The following is a 17070-nucleotide window of genomic DNA, read 5'->3' as shown; positions in this document are numbered from 1 at the left end:
AGAATAGAATAGAATAGAATTTTATTGGCCAAGTGTGATTAGACACACAAGGAATTTGTCTTGGTGCATATGCTCTCAGTGTACATAAAATAAAATATACATTTGTCAAGAATCATGTGGTACAACACTTAATGATTGTCATAGGGGTCAAATAAGCAATGAAGAAGCAATATTAATAAAAATGTTAGGATATAAGCAACAAGTTACAGTCATACAGTCAACATGGGAGGAAATGGGTGATAGGAATGATGAGAAAAACTAGTAGAATAGAAGTGCAGATTTTATTCTTTGACTTCTATGCCATCCAATCCCATATGGACTTCAACTCCTAGAATTCCTGAGCTAGCACTAGTCATAGAAGAGCCAACTTTGCCTAGCCCTGCTTTAGTCTATCAGCACATTTCCCCCAAAGTTGGTTGTCTGCGGAGAGGGGCGGCATACAAATCTAAATAAGTAAGTAAGTAAGTAAGTAAGTAAGTAAGTAAGTAAGTAAGTAAGTAAGTAAGTAAGTAAGTAAGTAAGTAAGTAAGTAAGTAAATAAATAAATCAATCAATCAATCAATCAATCAATCAATCAATCAATCAATCAATCAATCAATCCAGAGCTGGCCTCTTGAGCAGGGGATGATAGATCAGCACCTCTTTCAAAGCCACTGGAAACCAAAGAGGCATTGGCTATTGCCCAGATGCAAAAATCCTGCAGGAGGTGAATAGGTATCAGTCTCTCCTCACCTGTATTACAAGCTTTGGATGCTCTCCAGGGCAACCATTGATCAGTGGCTCAGGTGCGGAAAAAGATGTTCCCGCTGCTGGTGCGCTGCTTTTTCAGCAGCCTGTCCTTCAGGTTTTACAACATGTAGTAAATCCAGCACAGATGCTGAACTGGGCATCCAATGTGTGGTTGCGTTGAGGGAAAGAGGGAGCAATAACAAAGGAGGCCAAAGAGCCCCATGTGTCTTTTTTTGGCCTCTTATTTGTCCATTTGTCCAGACTTTAGGTTGAGAAGTTTAAAAGGCTACTCAACTAAGGGCCGCCCTTCCTTGGGGCCGAGAAACCTACGTGAATATGTTTCTGAAATCACCTGGGCCTAAGCTTTACATTTTCCAGGCTCCACCGGTGAGATTTATTTTGCAGTAGAACATCTTTCACTTGCGTTGCAGAGCTGATTTATCCACTGTCTCTGGTTAAGGATTTTTTCCCCCTCCTTTCTCTATCTCGGGGGTTCTGATAAGGCAGCACAAGGCTGTTGCAATGAAAACATGAGCGTAGGAGGCTCTATAAAATCAAATGGGCTGGAATTGAAAACCAGAGATTATAAAAATAAGAAGGATAAAAGGTAACCTTTAAGAGGACATCTTTACAACACTGGCTGCCTCCTCGCTGCCTTGACATGTCCCCCATCTCCTCCAGTTATGGTGAGGCCGAATGGTTTTAAAAAGCAGCCAGCTGATCCACATGGGGATGAAGTTCTCGGCTCCCCTGCGGCACTTGGGTGATACCAATAAAGGAGACGAGCATTGAATGGTGGGGTCCTTGATGCTCTCACAGCTTGTTTGTTTGCTTGCAGATGTTTCATTACCCAAACTAAGTAGCATCATCAGGGCTAGTCAGGTAATCCTTGAGTTACGACCATACAACGTTTATTTATTTATTTATTAGATTTGTATGCCACCCCTCTCCGAAGACTCGTGGCGGCTAACAACAATAAAGAAGACAATGTAACAAATCTAATATTAAAAAGTAATCTAAAAAACCCCAATTTAAGAGACCAATCATACAAACAAGCATACCATGTATAAATTCTATAAGCCTAGGGGGAAGGGAAAAAAATTTCAATTTCCCCATGCCTGACGACGGAGGTGGGTTTTAAGGAGCTTGCGAAAGGCAAGGAGGGTGGGGGCAACTCTGATATCTGGGGGGAGCTGGTTCCAGTGGGTCGGGGCCGCCACAGAGAAGGCTCTTCTCCAGGGTCCCGCCAGATGACATTGTTTAATCAACGGGACCCGGAGAAGGCCAACTCTGTGGGACCCAACTGGTCGCTGGGATTCGTGCGGCAGGAGGCGGTCCCGGAGATATTCCGGTCCGATGCCATGAAGGGCTTTATAGGTCATAACCAACACTTATAGGTCATAACCAACATTACAATATCAACACACATAGAGAGAGTACTTATGACACACTCCCGACTTTACAAATGTTGCAGCACCATGGCTCAGTTGCTCACCCTTGCGAATGACCACAGAGGCACTGCAACATTGGCCCTGCCTACCCCCCCCCGCCAGATCTCCACAGGCGCTGGGCCTGTGGTGACTTGCTTACCTTGCAAAGATCTAGCCAGCTGTGTCCTCTCCAGCTTCTCTGTGGCAGTTTCTTTGCCTGCGTCAGTAGTGAGTTGCTACTGGTGCGGTAGCGGACTGCACACCGGTAGCGGCCACCAGATTGCGCAATTTGCATGCGACTGCTCTGGTACCAGTCCTATGGACACTGCCATCTTTTTTCTTTAATTTTTTCATATTTTTTCTTTGTGCACATGTGCAGAAGACAAATCTCATGAAGGGATGCATACAATGAGCGAGATTTCGGTGATTTTTGGCTTCCGCGCATGCATGGAAGCATAATTGATTGATTTATTTGATTTATATGCCGCCCCTCTCCGCAAACTCACAGAATCTCTCGCGCACGCACACGTCCCCTTGCAAGATTTCAGCGCGTTTTTGCTTCCTACACAAAAACACGCTGGGACACATGTGCACAAGACTACCGAAGCTGCGCGCACAGCGCACCAGTAGTGGTATTAACATCAATTCACCTCTGACTTATGTCTCTGCAGGCTCTGGTTGTCTTTGCAAAAAGCTTTTGATGTGAAGAACGGAGACTGGGAGCGCCGTGTGTGCTGCTCCTGACCTCCATTCTTCACACCAAAAGTCTTGAGGAAAGCCACCCAAAGCCTGAAAGGACAAGTGATTGCCTCCTGGCAGGCTCCGGTCATCTTTTCAGAAAGCTTTTGGTGGGAAGAACAGCGCTCCCAGCCTCCATTCTTGGTGCCAAAAGCTGGCCAAACCCTGCAGGGGTCGAGTGACCGAGGACCCCTCACTTAGGTGAGACACACAGTAAGAGTGGCCTAAAAAACTCTCCCAAGTTCTGGAAACCACCTGGAATGGGACCCTTTAGCATCCTTTCTTTAATGGGTCTATTGCACTATTTCTTTGATACTAGTGTAACTCTTGTTCCGTGGTGAGTTGTCCTGCAGTGAGTTGGCCGCGGCGAGTTGACTGTGGTGAATTGGCCACGGTGAGTTGGTCATGGTGACAGCAGGTATTATTATTATTATTATTATTATTATTATTATTATTATTAATTAGATTTGTATGACGCCCTACTCCGAAGACTCGGAGCAGCTCACAACAGCAAAGCACAGGACAAATCCAATGATTAAAAAACATTAAACCCCTAATATAAAACATTCATGCAACCCAAACAAACCATACATAAAACAGAACAGCCAGGGGGAATCAATTTCTCCATGCCTGACGGCAGAGGTGGGTTTTTAGGAGTTTGCGAAAGGCAAGGAGGGTGGGGGCAGTCCTGATCTCCAGGGGGAGTTGTTTCCAGAGGATCGGGGCCACTACAGAGAAGACTCTTCCCCTGGGTTCCGCCAGAAGATATTGTTTCATCGGTGGGACCTGGAGAAGGACAACTCTGTGGGACCTAATTGGTCGCTGGGATTCTGGCAGCAGAAGGCGGGTTAGAGCCATGATGGCAAACCTGTGGCACATGGAGCCATATCGGAAGGCATGTGAGACTCTGCCTTACGTTAACTCCAGCACACATGCGCCTGCTAGCCAGCTGGTTTTCGGCCTTGGGGAATGCTGTTTCGCTCTCCAAAGTGCCAAAAAACGCCTAACACAAACTGGAAGTTTGGAAAAACCGACTTCCGGTTTGCCCGTTGAGCTGTTTTTCACACTCGGGGGGGGGGGGGGGGCTTCAAACAAACCGGAAGTAGATATTTTCCAAACTTCCAGTTTGCCCATTTGGCCATTTTTTTTCACCATCCCAGGCCTCATTGAAGCCTGTGCGCATGCATGGGGATGGAGGGGGATTGTGTACATGCGCAGGGGAAGCGTGGAGTGTGCATGCGGGGGGAAGAGAATGAGTGTGGGTACATGCGCCCATGCACACACACACACTTTTAGCACGCAAAATGAAAAAGGTTCACCATGACTGGGTTGGAGTCTCCCCTCATTGCTTGCATGTTCAGAATCCTTCTATCACGATTCCTTTGGCAATTGGGATACCCTTGCATCTAGGTTTCCTTCTCTCCGGGAAGTGGCCCTCCCCTATCTGCCCTCTTCCTTAAGATGTCTATCAAACAGGGTGTTCAGCAAACCTGGAAAACAGGGAAATTAGGGAAATCTCAGGGAAATATCAGGACATTTGTGAAAAAAACGGAATAAATCAGAGGAAAAAAATAAACTGTATTAAAATACTTAAAAGTCAGGGAAAAATCATGTGGGAAAAAACCCCCGGATTGCGCTGCTTGGGAGAGTCAAACAAAACTGAGCATAACTGTGGCAACAACTTGCTTCCTCAGTTACCGATATTTCTTCATGGCTTAGCCGTTTGGTCTGACGTCATCTACGACCATACCTTAACGAGATTGCAAGTTACAAGGAAATTTCAGGAAAATATCAAGGAATTTCAAAATGCTTTGTTCTGCAACCCAGCAAGACCGACACAGACTTCAGAGGATAATCAGAACTGCAGAAAAAACAATTGCTGCCAACCTGCCTTCCATTGAGGGCCTCTATACTGCATGAATCAAAAAGAGGGCGGGGAAAATATTTACTGACCCCTCGCATCCTGGACACAAACTGTTTCAACTCCTACCCTCAAATCGTCGCTACAGAGCACTGCACACCAAGACAACTAGACACAATTTATTATTATTATTATTATTATTATTATTATTATTATTATTATTATTATTTATTCGATTTCTATGCCGCCCCTCTCCGAAGACTCGGGGCGGCTCACAACATGTAACAACAAATCATAAATAATCCAACAATTTTTAAAAAGTTTAAAGAACAGTTTTCCCCCCCGAATACCATTAAACAAATAATTCCCTCAACACTGTCAAACTATTTACTAAATATGCACTTCTATTTTTACTAGGTTTTTTTCCTCATCATTCCTATCATCCTTTTCCTCCCACTTAGGACTGTATGACTGTAATTTGTTGCTTGTATCCTAAGATTTTTATTAATATTGATTGTTTCCTGATTGCTTATTTGACCCCTATGACAATCATTAAGTGTTGTACCACATGATTCTTGACAAATGTATCTTTTTCTTGTATGTGCACTGAGAGCATATGAAACAAGACAAATTCCTTGCGTGTCCAATCATACTTGGTCAATAAAGAATTCTATTCTATTCTTTCCCCCTGGACACCCTGATCAAGTCAGGCCACAAATTCCTGACTGATCTGAGGTAATCTGTTTGAAGCAGCAGCAGCGTAATCCATACGCTCTCCTGGCCCAGCCATCTGCCTCAGCTAACTTGGGTAACTGTTTTACTGTAGGTTTCTTTTCTACTTCAAGACTGAAAAGAAGAAGAAGAAGAAAAACACTACCCAATTTAGCTGCTGGCAAGCTGCTCCTTTTGCCTCCTGCCCCCACTCCCCTGCCTGTTTGCCAAGCCAATCAATCCCAGCCAAAGGTGGGAGCTTTGTTTGCAGTCAGCGAGAGCCAGCTTCTTCAAAAAGGGTTTTGTTGCTTTTACCAAGCTGCCTTTTCCACAGACAAAATGTTTCCATGGAAAAATGCCCTCCTGGGCTGAACTTCTCTCATGAATCTCCACCTCTTTTCTTCCGCCTTTCAACTCAAGTGACAAGCTTGATATCATTATTATTGGCAACCCGAAGCCGGCAGGCCAAGTTGAGAAGATCAAAGACCGGCCTGCAGACAGAGGACGCCCAGCCAAGATGAAGTTGCATTGGATTTACTGTAAATTGCTCCGAGCTTCTGTGGGGATTTCAGTTTATAAAGGCAAATACCTTTCGTCTGATGCCAGCCTTAGCTTTCTCCTTTTGTGATCACCAAACCATTGATTGTAAAACAGCATATTTTATCTCTCCATTAATCACTCTTCTGTGTTGCAGAAATAAAACTACAGTACTTACAAAGATAATACAGTATTATCCACCTCTGGCACCCAGTGAATCTTAAAGCAATCTTCGTAAGATAGAAATTTGTTCTGTTTGAAGGATTTTTAACTACAAACGAGCAACACGTTAAACATTATTTTCATATGAAGTCACCATTTTACCTATTCTTACCTACCGTGTTTCCCCAGACACTGTCTTATTTTTGTCAGGGTTCATGAAATAAGAGCTTGGCCTTATTGCTATGCATTCAAAAGCTCTATTGGGCTTATTATCAGGGAAGGTCTTATTTTGAGAAAAACTGGGTACTTTAAAATTTAAAATCACTGCATTTATTTATTTATTCATTTATTCTTTCATTCATTCATTTATTGGATTCATTCATTCATTCATTCATTTATCGGATTTATATGCCACCTGTCTCTGAGGCCTAGGGGCGTCTTACAACATTATGATAGATAATATGTTAACATTTGTCATTTCAGTGGGTAAAATCTGATTTTCTCAATTTTTTAAAAAAATATTCCTTAGAGCAGTTCATTTCCAAGAAAACATCCTTGAATATCTAACAAGGACAAGGAGGGTGTTTTTGGCATCCAGAGAGCCTCCAGGGGGATGGGGGAGAGCATTTTCACCCTGCCTCAGCTCCAGGAAAGTCTTTGGAGCCTGGGAAGGGCGAAACATGACCCTAGTGGCCCAGAAAAAGTTGAGGAACAGGCCATTTCCTGCCTCCAGAGAACCTCCAGGGGATGGGGGAAGCTGTTTTCCCCCTCCCCAGGCATTGAATTATGGGTGCGGGCACTTACGTATGCATCATACACTGTGTGCACGTTCTTTCAGCACTTGAGGGAAAAGGTTCTATGGGGACCTTGGTGCTTGCTGAGCTTGGTTGTTGTCTTGCAATTTCATTACCCAAACTAGGTAATAACATCAATGACTAAGGACTACCACCAATGGCGCTACCTAGTTTGAGTAGTGAAATATCTGCAAGAAAACATCCAAGCTCAGAAAGTACCAGGGACCCCTCACTTCAATCCTGGGCTACAAATATTATCCTTTATTGCCACATTCTGAGTCTGCATTCAAACCAGAGATTTACATTCCCTCAAGCTGTTTGACTTGATTTGATATAGTATGTTATGCGAATGCAGCCATTGTGATTTGTGAAACATATTTTATGACTGAACATGCTCAGCTAATTTAGATTTGTTTAATTATGAATAAATAATTCATGGTTTAAATACTGAGCCATGGTTTCTGAGCCATGGTTTATTTAGGAAGCCGAAGTAAACCTCTAGGAAGAAAGGTGATTTTGGAATTTGGGTAGTATCAGTTTTAGCATTAAATAAATTTGTTAAGTATACTGCTCAAGAAAATAAAGGGAACACTTAAACAACACAATATAACTCCACGTAAATCAAACTTCTGTGAAATCAAACTGTCCACTTAGGAAGCAACACTGATTGACAATCAATTTCACATGCTGTTGTCAGCACATTTAACTTTGTACAGAACAAAGTACAGTATTCCATGAGAATATTTCATTCATTCAGATCTAGGATGTGTTCTTTATTTTTTTGAGCAGTGTATTTGTTTCCTGACAAAGACTGACAGCACACATACCAGCCTAAAATGGAAACAGAGAGTGGACACTTATACAGGCAATCCTCTGATGAGTGAAAATTTCCTTAAGTGAATTTGTCCCCTTTTTACAACTTTTCTTGCCACATTTGTTGTGAATCACTTCAGTTGTTAAATTAGTCACATGGTTGTTAAATGAATCTGGCTTCTCCATTGTCAAAAGGTCGCAAAATGACTCCTGAACCCTGCGACCATCATCAATAGGAGTCACTTGTCAAGCATCTGAATGTGAATGACATGACCACTGGGATGCTACAGTGGTCATAAGTGTGGGGAAATGGCCCTAAAGTCATTATTTTCAGGGCCATTGTAACTTTGACCCAGAGCAGCAGTGGTGCAGTCAGTGGTTAGAGTGCAGTACTGCAGGCTACTTCTACTGTCTGCTGGCTGCCTGCAATTTGGCATTTCAAATCTCACCAGGCTCAAGGTTGACTATCTATCCTTCCAAGGTGGGTAAAATAAGGACCCAAACTGTTTGGGGCAATAGGCTGACTGTAAACCACTTAGAGAGGGCTGTAAAGGCACTATGAAGCAGTATATAAGTCTAAGTGCCATTGCTATTGCTTGGTCACTAAATGAACTGCTAGTCAAGGACTACCTGTAATTGCCTCTTCCTGCAATTCACTTTGATTTGTCTGCTGCATACAGCTCATCTGTTTGGATCCCTAATCGCATCTCAGACATTAACACTCTTGAAAATGTCCAAAGATACTTCACCAGAAGAGCCCTTCACTCCTCCACTCGAAATAGAATACCCTACGAGACTAGACTTTCAATCCTGGGCCTTGAAAGTTTAGAACTAAGACACCTTAAACATGATCTAAGTATTGCCCACAAGATCATATGCTGTAACGTCCTGCCTGTTGACTACTTCAGCTTCAACCACAACAACACAAGAGCACACAACAGATTTAAACTTAATATTAACCGCACCAAACTTGACTGTAAAAAATATGACTTCAGTAACCGAGTTGTTGAAGCGTGGAACTCATGACTGGACTCTATACCCCCAACACTTTACCCTTAGATTATGTACGGTTGACCTATCCAGATTCCTAAGAGGTCAGTAAGGGGCGAGTACAAGTGCACTAGAGTGCCTTCCGTCCCCTGTCCCATTGCTCTCCTATATCTCCTATACCTTTCTTCTATTTCTAAATCTCTTCTTCTATTCTTTCATTGATATGTTCTATTACTATATCTTCTTTTCTATTATTTCTTAGATATATTTTACTATGAGTATCTCCTCCATAACCTTCATCATGCATTTTACTATGTGTATATAGATATATACCCACTAAAACCCTCATTGTGTATTGGACAAAATAAATAAATAAAATAAATCATTCCCTTTCTTTATCTGTTTCCGCATCCAGCTGGATCCTGACAACACGGGTTATATCAGCACAGAGAAATTTCGGAACCTCCTCCAAAGACATAGCTCTGAACTGGATCCGCATAAACTGGAAGTGCTCTTGGCCTTAGCAGACAACAATTCGGATGGGAAGATTTGTTATCAAGACTTTGTCAACTTGGTGAGTGATTTTCTAGCTGGTAGAGGATAAAATGAAGAGGTATGTGTGTGAAATCATCCATGTCTGCAAATACCTGGGAATATAAAGGAAAGACACAGACAGGGGCCTACTGAGAAGGGGGAAGTGCTAGTCCTTGGTTTATGACCACAGATTACCTCCGGAACTGCCTGCTACCGCACGAATCCCAGCGACCGATAAGGTCCCACAGAGTCGGCCTTCTCCAGGTCCCGTCGACTAAACAATGTCGTTTGGTGGGCCCCAGGGGAAGAGCCTTCTCTGTGGCAGCCCCAGCCCTCTGGAACCAACTCCCCCCAGAGATTAGAACTGCCCCCACCCTCCCTGCTTTTCATAAACTGCTCAAGACTCACTTATACTGCCAGGCATGGGGGAGTTGAGATATTCCTCCCCCCTAGGCCATTGCAATTTATGCATGGTATGTTTGTGTGTATGTTTGGTTTTATAATAAGGGTTTTTAGTTGTTTTAGTATTGGATTGTTACATGCTGTTTTTATCATTGTTGTTAGCCGCCCTGAGTCTATGGAGAGGGGCGGCATACAAATCCAATAAATAATAATAATGATGATGATGATGATAGGGACTGGACAGTTTGTTTTTAAGTAGTTATTAAGTGAGGCATTGAATGATCTCATCTGATTTTACCTTTCCCCCCATGATTGTTAAGTGAATCACCCCGATTGTTAATCAAGACACCAGGCAACCACAACCCTTGACCTTTCCTGCCGCCTTCCCCGTTGATTCTGCTGGTCGGAGGTCACCTGGAAATGTTCAAACGGTGATCATGTGACCACAGGGTGTTTCAACAAACATAAATTCATGATGGTTGCCAGCATCCAGGTCGTGATCTTGTGTTGCTTCTCCATAGGAATGCAATAGTGGTTATAAGCATGAGGATTGGTTGTAAGCAGGGGTGAAATCCATTAGATTTAGACAGATTCTGGAGAACCAGTAATGGGATATTTTGAGTGGTTTGGAGAACCGGCAAATATCCTCTCTGGCTGGCCCCAGAGTGGGGTGGGAAAGGATATTTCACAATATCTTTCCCTGCCATGCTACAACAAGCCACGCCCATCAAGCCACGCCCACAGAACCAGCAGTAAAAAAAGGATTTCACCACTGGTTGTAAGTTACTTTTTTCAGCCTCGCTACATTAATGGTCGTAAGTTGAAGTCCTCCTGTAATATCTAAAAGGAAAGCACTTGATAGGCTAATCCACATAGCAATCAATCAGCATGTCTTGCTTTCCCTGTGGAGATTGTCTGAAATGGTATAGGTCGGATCTCCTGCTTAATCAAGGAGATGTTCTAGAACAGTGTTTCCCAACCTTGGCAACTTGAAGATATCTGGACTTCAACTCCCAGAATTCCCCAGCCAGCATTCACTCAGAATTCTGGGAGTTGAAGTCCAAATATCTTCAAGTTGCCAAGGTTGGGAAACATTGTACTAGAAGACCACCAAGATACTTTCCAGCTCTATTCTGATTTTGATTAGAAGATGACCAGCCAGATCCCGTGATTATTGTAGGCTTGACTGAATGCCGGCCCATTCTGGGTTGGAATTCTTAAAGCTGGTTTTAGAATATTCGCCACTAACCAAGCTTAAATTGCTGTGTAGAATTGCCCCGGAGTTTAGAAATCCTTCTTCTTACGTTCTCACACAGGCTTCTATTCTCGAGGGAAAATACTGATTGCTGATTGGCTAGACCCATGATGGCAAACCTATGGTATGTGTGCCACAGGTGGCACGCGGAGCTATATTAGAGGGCACCTGAGGCATTGCCCTATTGCCCTATATCAGTTCTAGGACACACTTGTGCGCTAACCAGCGCTAACCAGCTGATTTTCGGCCTTGGGAAAGGACGTTTCGCCCTCCGAAGTGTTCTGTCTGGGTCCCCCCAGATGCCAACACCAACCAAAAAGAGTATTCAGACACACTGGTAAAAAGCAAAGGCAGTTTATATACTGGACAGCAAACACAGGTAACAAAAACTGTTCTTACAGACAGGAACACGATGAAGCTTCACAGAGGTTTCACGAAGGCCAGGCAATAAAACAGGATTATTGCTGGCAAAAACAACACTGGAGATAATAAAACCCACGCCTCCCCCAAGTCTTTCAGCCTTCTAGGCCACAAGCCAAGATCAGAGATGCCAAGAATCGAAGCAAGGTCACAGGACTCCCAGTTGATAACTCTCCACAAGACTGTAAGGGCGGGCCTGCCTTTTCAACCCTGCTGAGGAGAACCACACCCAAACCCAGCTGTTGCCAATTCAGGGATGGAAATACCTTTCTAATTGGCCCCTTCTTTGAGCTGCACGTCTCTGCCTCATGTCTATTATAGCCTGTGCGTCTTCATCCAATGAATCCAGGCTACTAGCTGGGGAGAGGCCCCCCCCGGGGGTCTCAGGCTGCTCTCCCTCCTCCTCTTCCTGATGTTCCTCTCCCCGTCTGCCTGGGCCTCCCCCTCCTGGTCACTGTCCTCCTCCTCTGGGCATGGATCCGGCAGAGCTCCAGCCGGTCCCTGAGGAGCCTCAGGCTGAATCACAACATGAAGGTTTCAGGGAATGTTCCCTGAAGCCTTGGAGTGCATCAAACCATCCAATGGGCAAACTGGAAGTTCAGAAAAGAACAGACTTGCGGTTTCCCGTTGTGCTGTTTTTCACACTCTGGGGCTTCCGGAAGCTTCCCTAAAGGCTCCAGAGTGTGAAAAACAGCACAACGGGCAAACCGGAAGTCCTTTTTTCCGAACTTCCAGTTTGCCCATTTGACTGTTTTTTTCACCGTCCCAAGCTTCAGTGAGGCCTGTGCGCATGCATTGGGATGTGGGGGGATTGTGTCTATGTGGATAGGGGCAGCATGGGGGGGAGGTTACACATGCACAGGAGATGGGAATGTGTGTGCGCATGTCGTTTGGCGGGCCCCAGGGGAAGAGCCTTCTCTGTGGCGGCCCCGGCCCTCTGGACCAACTCCCCCCGGAGATTAGAACAGCCCCCCACCCTTCCTGTCTTTCGTAAACTACTCAAGACTCATTTATACCGCCAGGCATGGGGGAATTGAGATATTCCTTCCCCCTAGGCCATTACAAGTTATGCATGGTATGTTTGTGTGTATGTTTGATTTTATAATAAGAGTTTTTAGTTGTTTTATTAATTGGATTGTTACATGCTGTTTTTTATCATTGTTGTTAGCCGCCCCGAGTCTATGGAGAGGGGCGGCATACAAATCCAATAAATTATTATTATTATTATTATTATTATTATTATTATTATTATTATTATTATTATTTTGGCACGTGAACCAAAAAAGTTTGCCATCACAGGGCTACGCTGTTTGGCATCTCCCTACAAAAGGGCTGGCTGTCAGACAGAGCCTTTGCTGGGTTTTAAATAGTTGCCAAATAAAGATCTATTGTTTAGAAGCCACTTCTGCCTGCCTCTTCCATTCACCCTATCTAACACTTCTCATATAATATTATACATGTATTCCTTCCCCAGGAATTCATGTATACATAATTTGCTTATTTGTGCATTTATTTATTCAGTGTATTTCTTCTGCGTATTAAGGAGAGATCCATTTCCTAATGTGCAGGGTTAGAAAAACAATTTTTTTGTTCCTTTCTGACCTGCATGTTTGCATTTCTACTTTCCAGAAGCACAAATGACCTTAGTTAGAGTTTGGGGGATTTCCTCTCATTTTGAAAACTGGATTATTTTAAGCCCATCTGTGCTCAGTCCGTTTTTTTTGTCCCTTTTCCAAAACTGAATTATTCAAAAACACGGTTCAGTTTTGGAAAAAGACCCAGACGAACCACAAACACGACTCATTCTTTTTCCTGTTATGAGCTGGAGGAAAACCAAGGGAAGGAAAAGGAGAAAAATTAGGGAGGAAGCAGAGGGGGGGGGGGGGGGGGAAATTACATTAAAACCAAAAACCAAAAAAAATGGTTGTGGTCCCCTGCTTTATAGTGAAATGAAAGATGAGCTCACAGTGTGGGAAAGTTGGAGATTGATGGGGTTAAGACAGCTGAATGGCTTTAGAAAGTGCTGATCAACGGGAGGGGGGTATTTTAATTGGATGGCAAGGGAAGAAGTGGAGAAGACTAAAAAAATGCATTCAGGAGGGTCAAAAGACAGAGCAGAAGCAAAGAATCAGGCTGTGAATGCTTGGAGATCAGTTTCAAACCAGTATCTTTGTAGTGATGTGGAATTTGGCCTAACTCCCCAGTAAATATTTTTGCAAATGAATGATTGTGTTCTACCTAAAGAAGTATTGCTTTGATTTCCAAAACAGTAAAAACAATGCTTAAACATGCATACAAATTAGGCGAAACCACACTCACCATAAGTGACTGTGAAAGGGATCTTGGAGTCTTAGTGGATAGCCAGCTAAACATGGGCCAGCAATGTGGAGCAGCGGCTAAAAAAGCCAACACAATCCTAAGCTGCATGAACAGGGGGATACACTCCAAGACCAGAGAGGTAATAATACCACTCTATAAGGCCCTGGTCAGACCGCACCTGGAGTATTGCATCCAGTTCTGGTCACCACACTTCAAAAAAGATATAGAGACTCTAGAGAGGGTGCAGAAAAGAGCAACTAAAATGATAAAGGGACTAGAGACCAGGTCATATGAGGAAAGGTTGCTGGAACTGGGCATGGATAGTCTAGTAAAGAGAAGGGCTAGGGGGGACATGTTAGCTGCATACAGGTACTTAAGGGGTTGCCACGGAGAGGAGGGGGACACACTGTTTTCCAGGCACCAGAGGGCCGGACGAGGAACAACGGTTGAAAACTGACCAAGGAAAGATTCAACCTGGAGATAAGAAATAATTTCCTGACAGTGAGAGCGATCAACCAGTGGAATGGCCTGCCAGCGGAGGTTGTGGACTCCCCAACATTGGACATTTTCAAGAGGAGATTGGACTGCCATTTGGCTGGGGTGATGTAGGATTTCCTGCTCAGGCAGGGGCTTGAACTTGATGACCTGTAAGGTCCCTTTCAACTCTAATAATTAATTAATTAAGAAAGAAAGAAAGAAAGAAAGAAAGGTACACATCGTCTTCTTCAAAAGGACCTATTTTGTTGTGAAAGCTTTAGATCAGGGCTGTGACGCATTGGGACTTTCCCCCCCTTCGCTAACTCGGGGGTAAGCGTGGCTATAGGGGTTCCATTTACCTTTCACTACCGGTGTGTATCACGACGTCCCACCACACAATTCTACTTTAGCGCATGTGCAGAAGGACATTTCAAGCTGAAACACAGTTGAGAAGACATTCCAAACCAGGGAAAAAAGCACCAAAAATTACAATAAAAGATGGTGGTCTGTACAGACCGGGAAAGATGGCATCAGAGCTGTCACACCTAAATTGTGTCATCAGTGGGCTGCCACCAGAGTGCCTGCACTGGACCACACCGGTAGGAACCCATCCCTGCATGGCCAGCACATGATGCATCCAGTCCATGGGGAGTGAGTTTGACACCCCCGCTCTACATTGAGTTCTTTGCTATTCTTCCTATTTACTTCCTCTGACTATGTCACTGGCTGCTGAACATGAATGTGCAGTGTATTTATGAAGATCCTGCTACTCTCATGATGAAGAAGTGTTGCTTTGACAATCTCTTTCCCATCTTTCCCAAACTCTGTCTACATACAAGCAAAGTCTTCGGAGAGGGGCGGCATACAAATCTAAATAATAAATAAAATAAATAAATAAATTGCAGTATCACAAAAGACATCAATCTCATTCCTTGATAGATGATGTGGATCAGGGGTCCCCAAACGTTTTACACAGGGGGCCAGTTCACTGTCTCTTAGACTGTTGGAGGGCCGGACTATAAAAAAACCCTATGAACAAATCCCTATGCACACTGCACAAATCTTATTTTAAGTAAAAAACAAAATGGGAACAAATACGATATTTAAAACAAAGAAGTAATTAAATAATTAAGTAATAAAGTAATTTATACTTCTTTATTAACAAGTAAATTTAAACTTAAATCAACAAACTCCCTCCATTTCTCCTTCCTTCCTTCCCTCCTTCCTATCCATTTCTCTCTTCCCTCTCTCTTTTCTTCTTTCTCTCTCATTTGTTTCATTTTCCTCTCCCTCGTTTTCTCTCCATCATTTTCTCATTTTTCTCTTTTCTCTCTCTCACTCCTTCCATCTATCCCCCTCTGTCTTCCTCTCTATCTCTCCCTCTCCCTCTTTCTCTGTCTCTTTCTTTCTCTGTCCCTCTCTCTCTCTTTCTCTTTTTCTTTTTCTCACTCATTCTCTTTCTCTCTCCCTCTTTGTATCTCTCCCTCTTTCTCTCTCTCCCTCTTTGTATCTCTCCCTCTTTCTCTCTCTCCCTCTCTCTCTATCTCGCTCCTATCCTCCCCGCCCCTTGCCTCTGTACCGCCTCCTTGCTCAGCAGCAGACCGCGGTGAGTTGACAGGAGATTCGGGAGCTTATAATATCTATGGATAAAATCTCATGGGCTGCCGCGGGCCGGATAAATTGCCTCAGCGGGCCGCATCCGGCCCCCGGGCCTTAGTTTGGGGACCGCTGATGTGGATGGATGGATGGATGGGTACATGGATGGATGGATGGATTCCTTCCATGAATACCTGGGCAGGTGGATAACTTCGCTTAATATCCATTTCTAGCACCATCATGTTCTCAACACAGGTGTATAATTCCTGAAACATCTTACATGCAATGGAAAAGACTACCATATCTTCTGATGAAAAGGTGATAAGCCACCATTTGTTTGTTTATTAGATTTTTACCTTGCCTTTAATTGCTTTATCAAGGTGACAAACATACCTAATGTTCCTCCTTCTTCCTGTTGCCCCACAACAACAGCCCTGTGAGGTGGGTTGGGCTGAGAAAGAGCGACTGGCCCAAGGTCACCTAGTTGGCTTTCATGACTACAGTGGGACTAGAACTCACAATCTCCCGTTTTCTAACCTGGTATCTTAATCCCTAGACCAGTGATGGTGAACTTTTTATTCCTTGGGTACTGAAATTTGTAATTCAACCCCCCTGCACCCCACCACCTGCACATATGTGCATGCCCCTTCCTCTGCACTGCCCTGCCCCCATGCATACACACATGAGCTTCCCTGGAGCCTGGGGAGGATGAAAACAGCCCCCATCCCTCCCCGGAAGCTCTCTGGAAACCAAAAGGGCCCTCTGCACAAGCCGAAAATCAGCTGGCTAGTGTACACCAATGTGCTGGAGCTGAGCTAGGGCAACGGCTCACATGCTGGCAGATATGGCTCCGCGTGCCACCTGTGGCATGTGTGCCATAAGTTCACCATTATGGCCCTAGACTAGCCTGGCTCTCTTGTCTCCCATCTTTCTTTGGTTGTTTTTTTTTACATTTTATTTTCTCTGTTACCAAACACTTTTTCTTTCTTTCAGCCATTAGTTCTGTTCTGGTAACCTCAACAGCTTTCCGGAAGCCAAAGGGACTTTCTCATATTGATGCTCACTGAGCATTTCTACTTTTTAAGATGTTTCTTAGAATCTTCTCTGTTCTAAAGTTTTCAGTGAGTCAAACAATCTCCAGGCGGGTTGCTGTTGGCAACACCACATTGCACTGTAAGCCCAAGTGTGCCAAGCACATCCATGTATAATCTCATAGGCCTTCTAAGTGGTTCCCCACATATAGTGAACAGCATCTGCAATTAAAAAAATGGCTTTAGTGTTTTTACTGAAATGAATCCAGAG

General features: G+C 43.9%; 1 protein-coding gene across 1 annotated transcript in view; it reads left to right on the top strand.

Annotated features, from left to right (window-relative positions):
- The window catches only part of RHBDL3 (rhomboid like 3), a 163596-nt gene that overhangs the window by 71476 nt on the left and 75050 nt on the right, over positions 1-17070 (top strand). The window contains exon 4 of the mRNA XM_070735999.1: positions 9181-9339. Within this exon, the coding sequence (XP_070592100.1) occupies positions 9181-9339 (159 nt within the window). The remainder of the gene's footprint in view (positions 1-9180; positions 9340-17070) is intronic.

Source organism: Erythrolamprus reginae, chromosome 2 (genome assembly GCF_031021105.1).
Source record: "Erythrolamprus reginae isolate rEryReg1 chromosome 2, rEryReg1.hap1, whole genome shotgun sequence".
NCBI classification, from domain to species: domain Eukaryota; kingdom Metazoa; phylum Chordata; class Lepidosauria; order Squamata; family Dipsadidae; genus Erythrolamprus; species Erythrolamprus reginae.
This window is presented reverse-complemented; position numbering and strand designations above follow the sequence as displayed.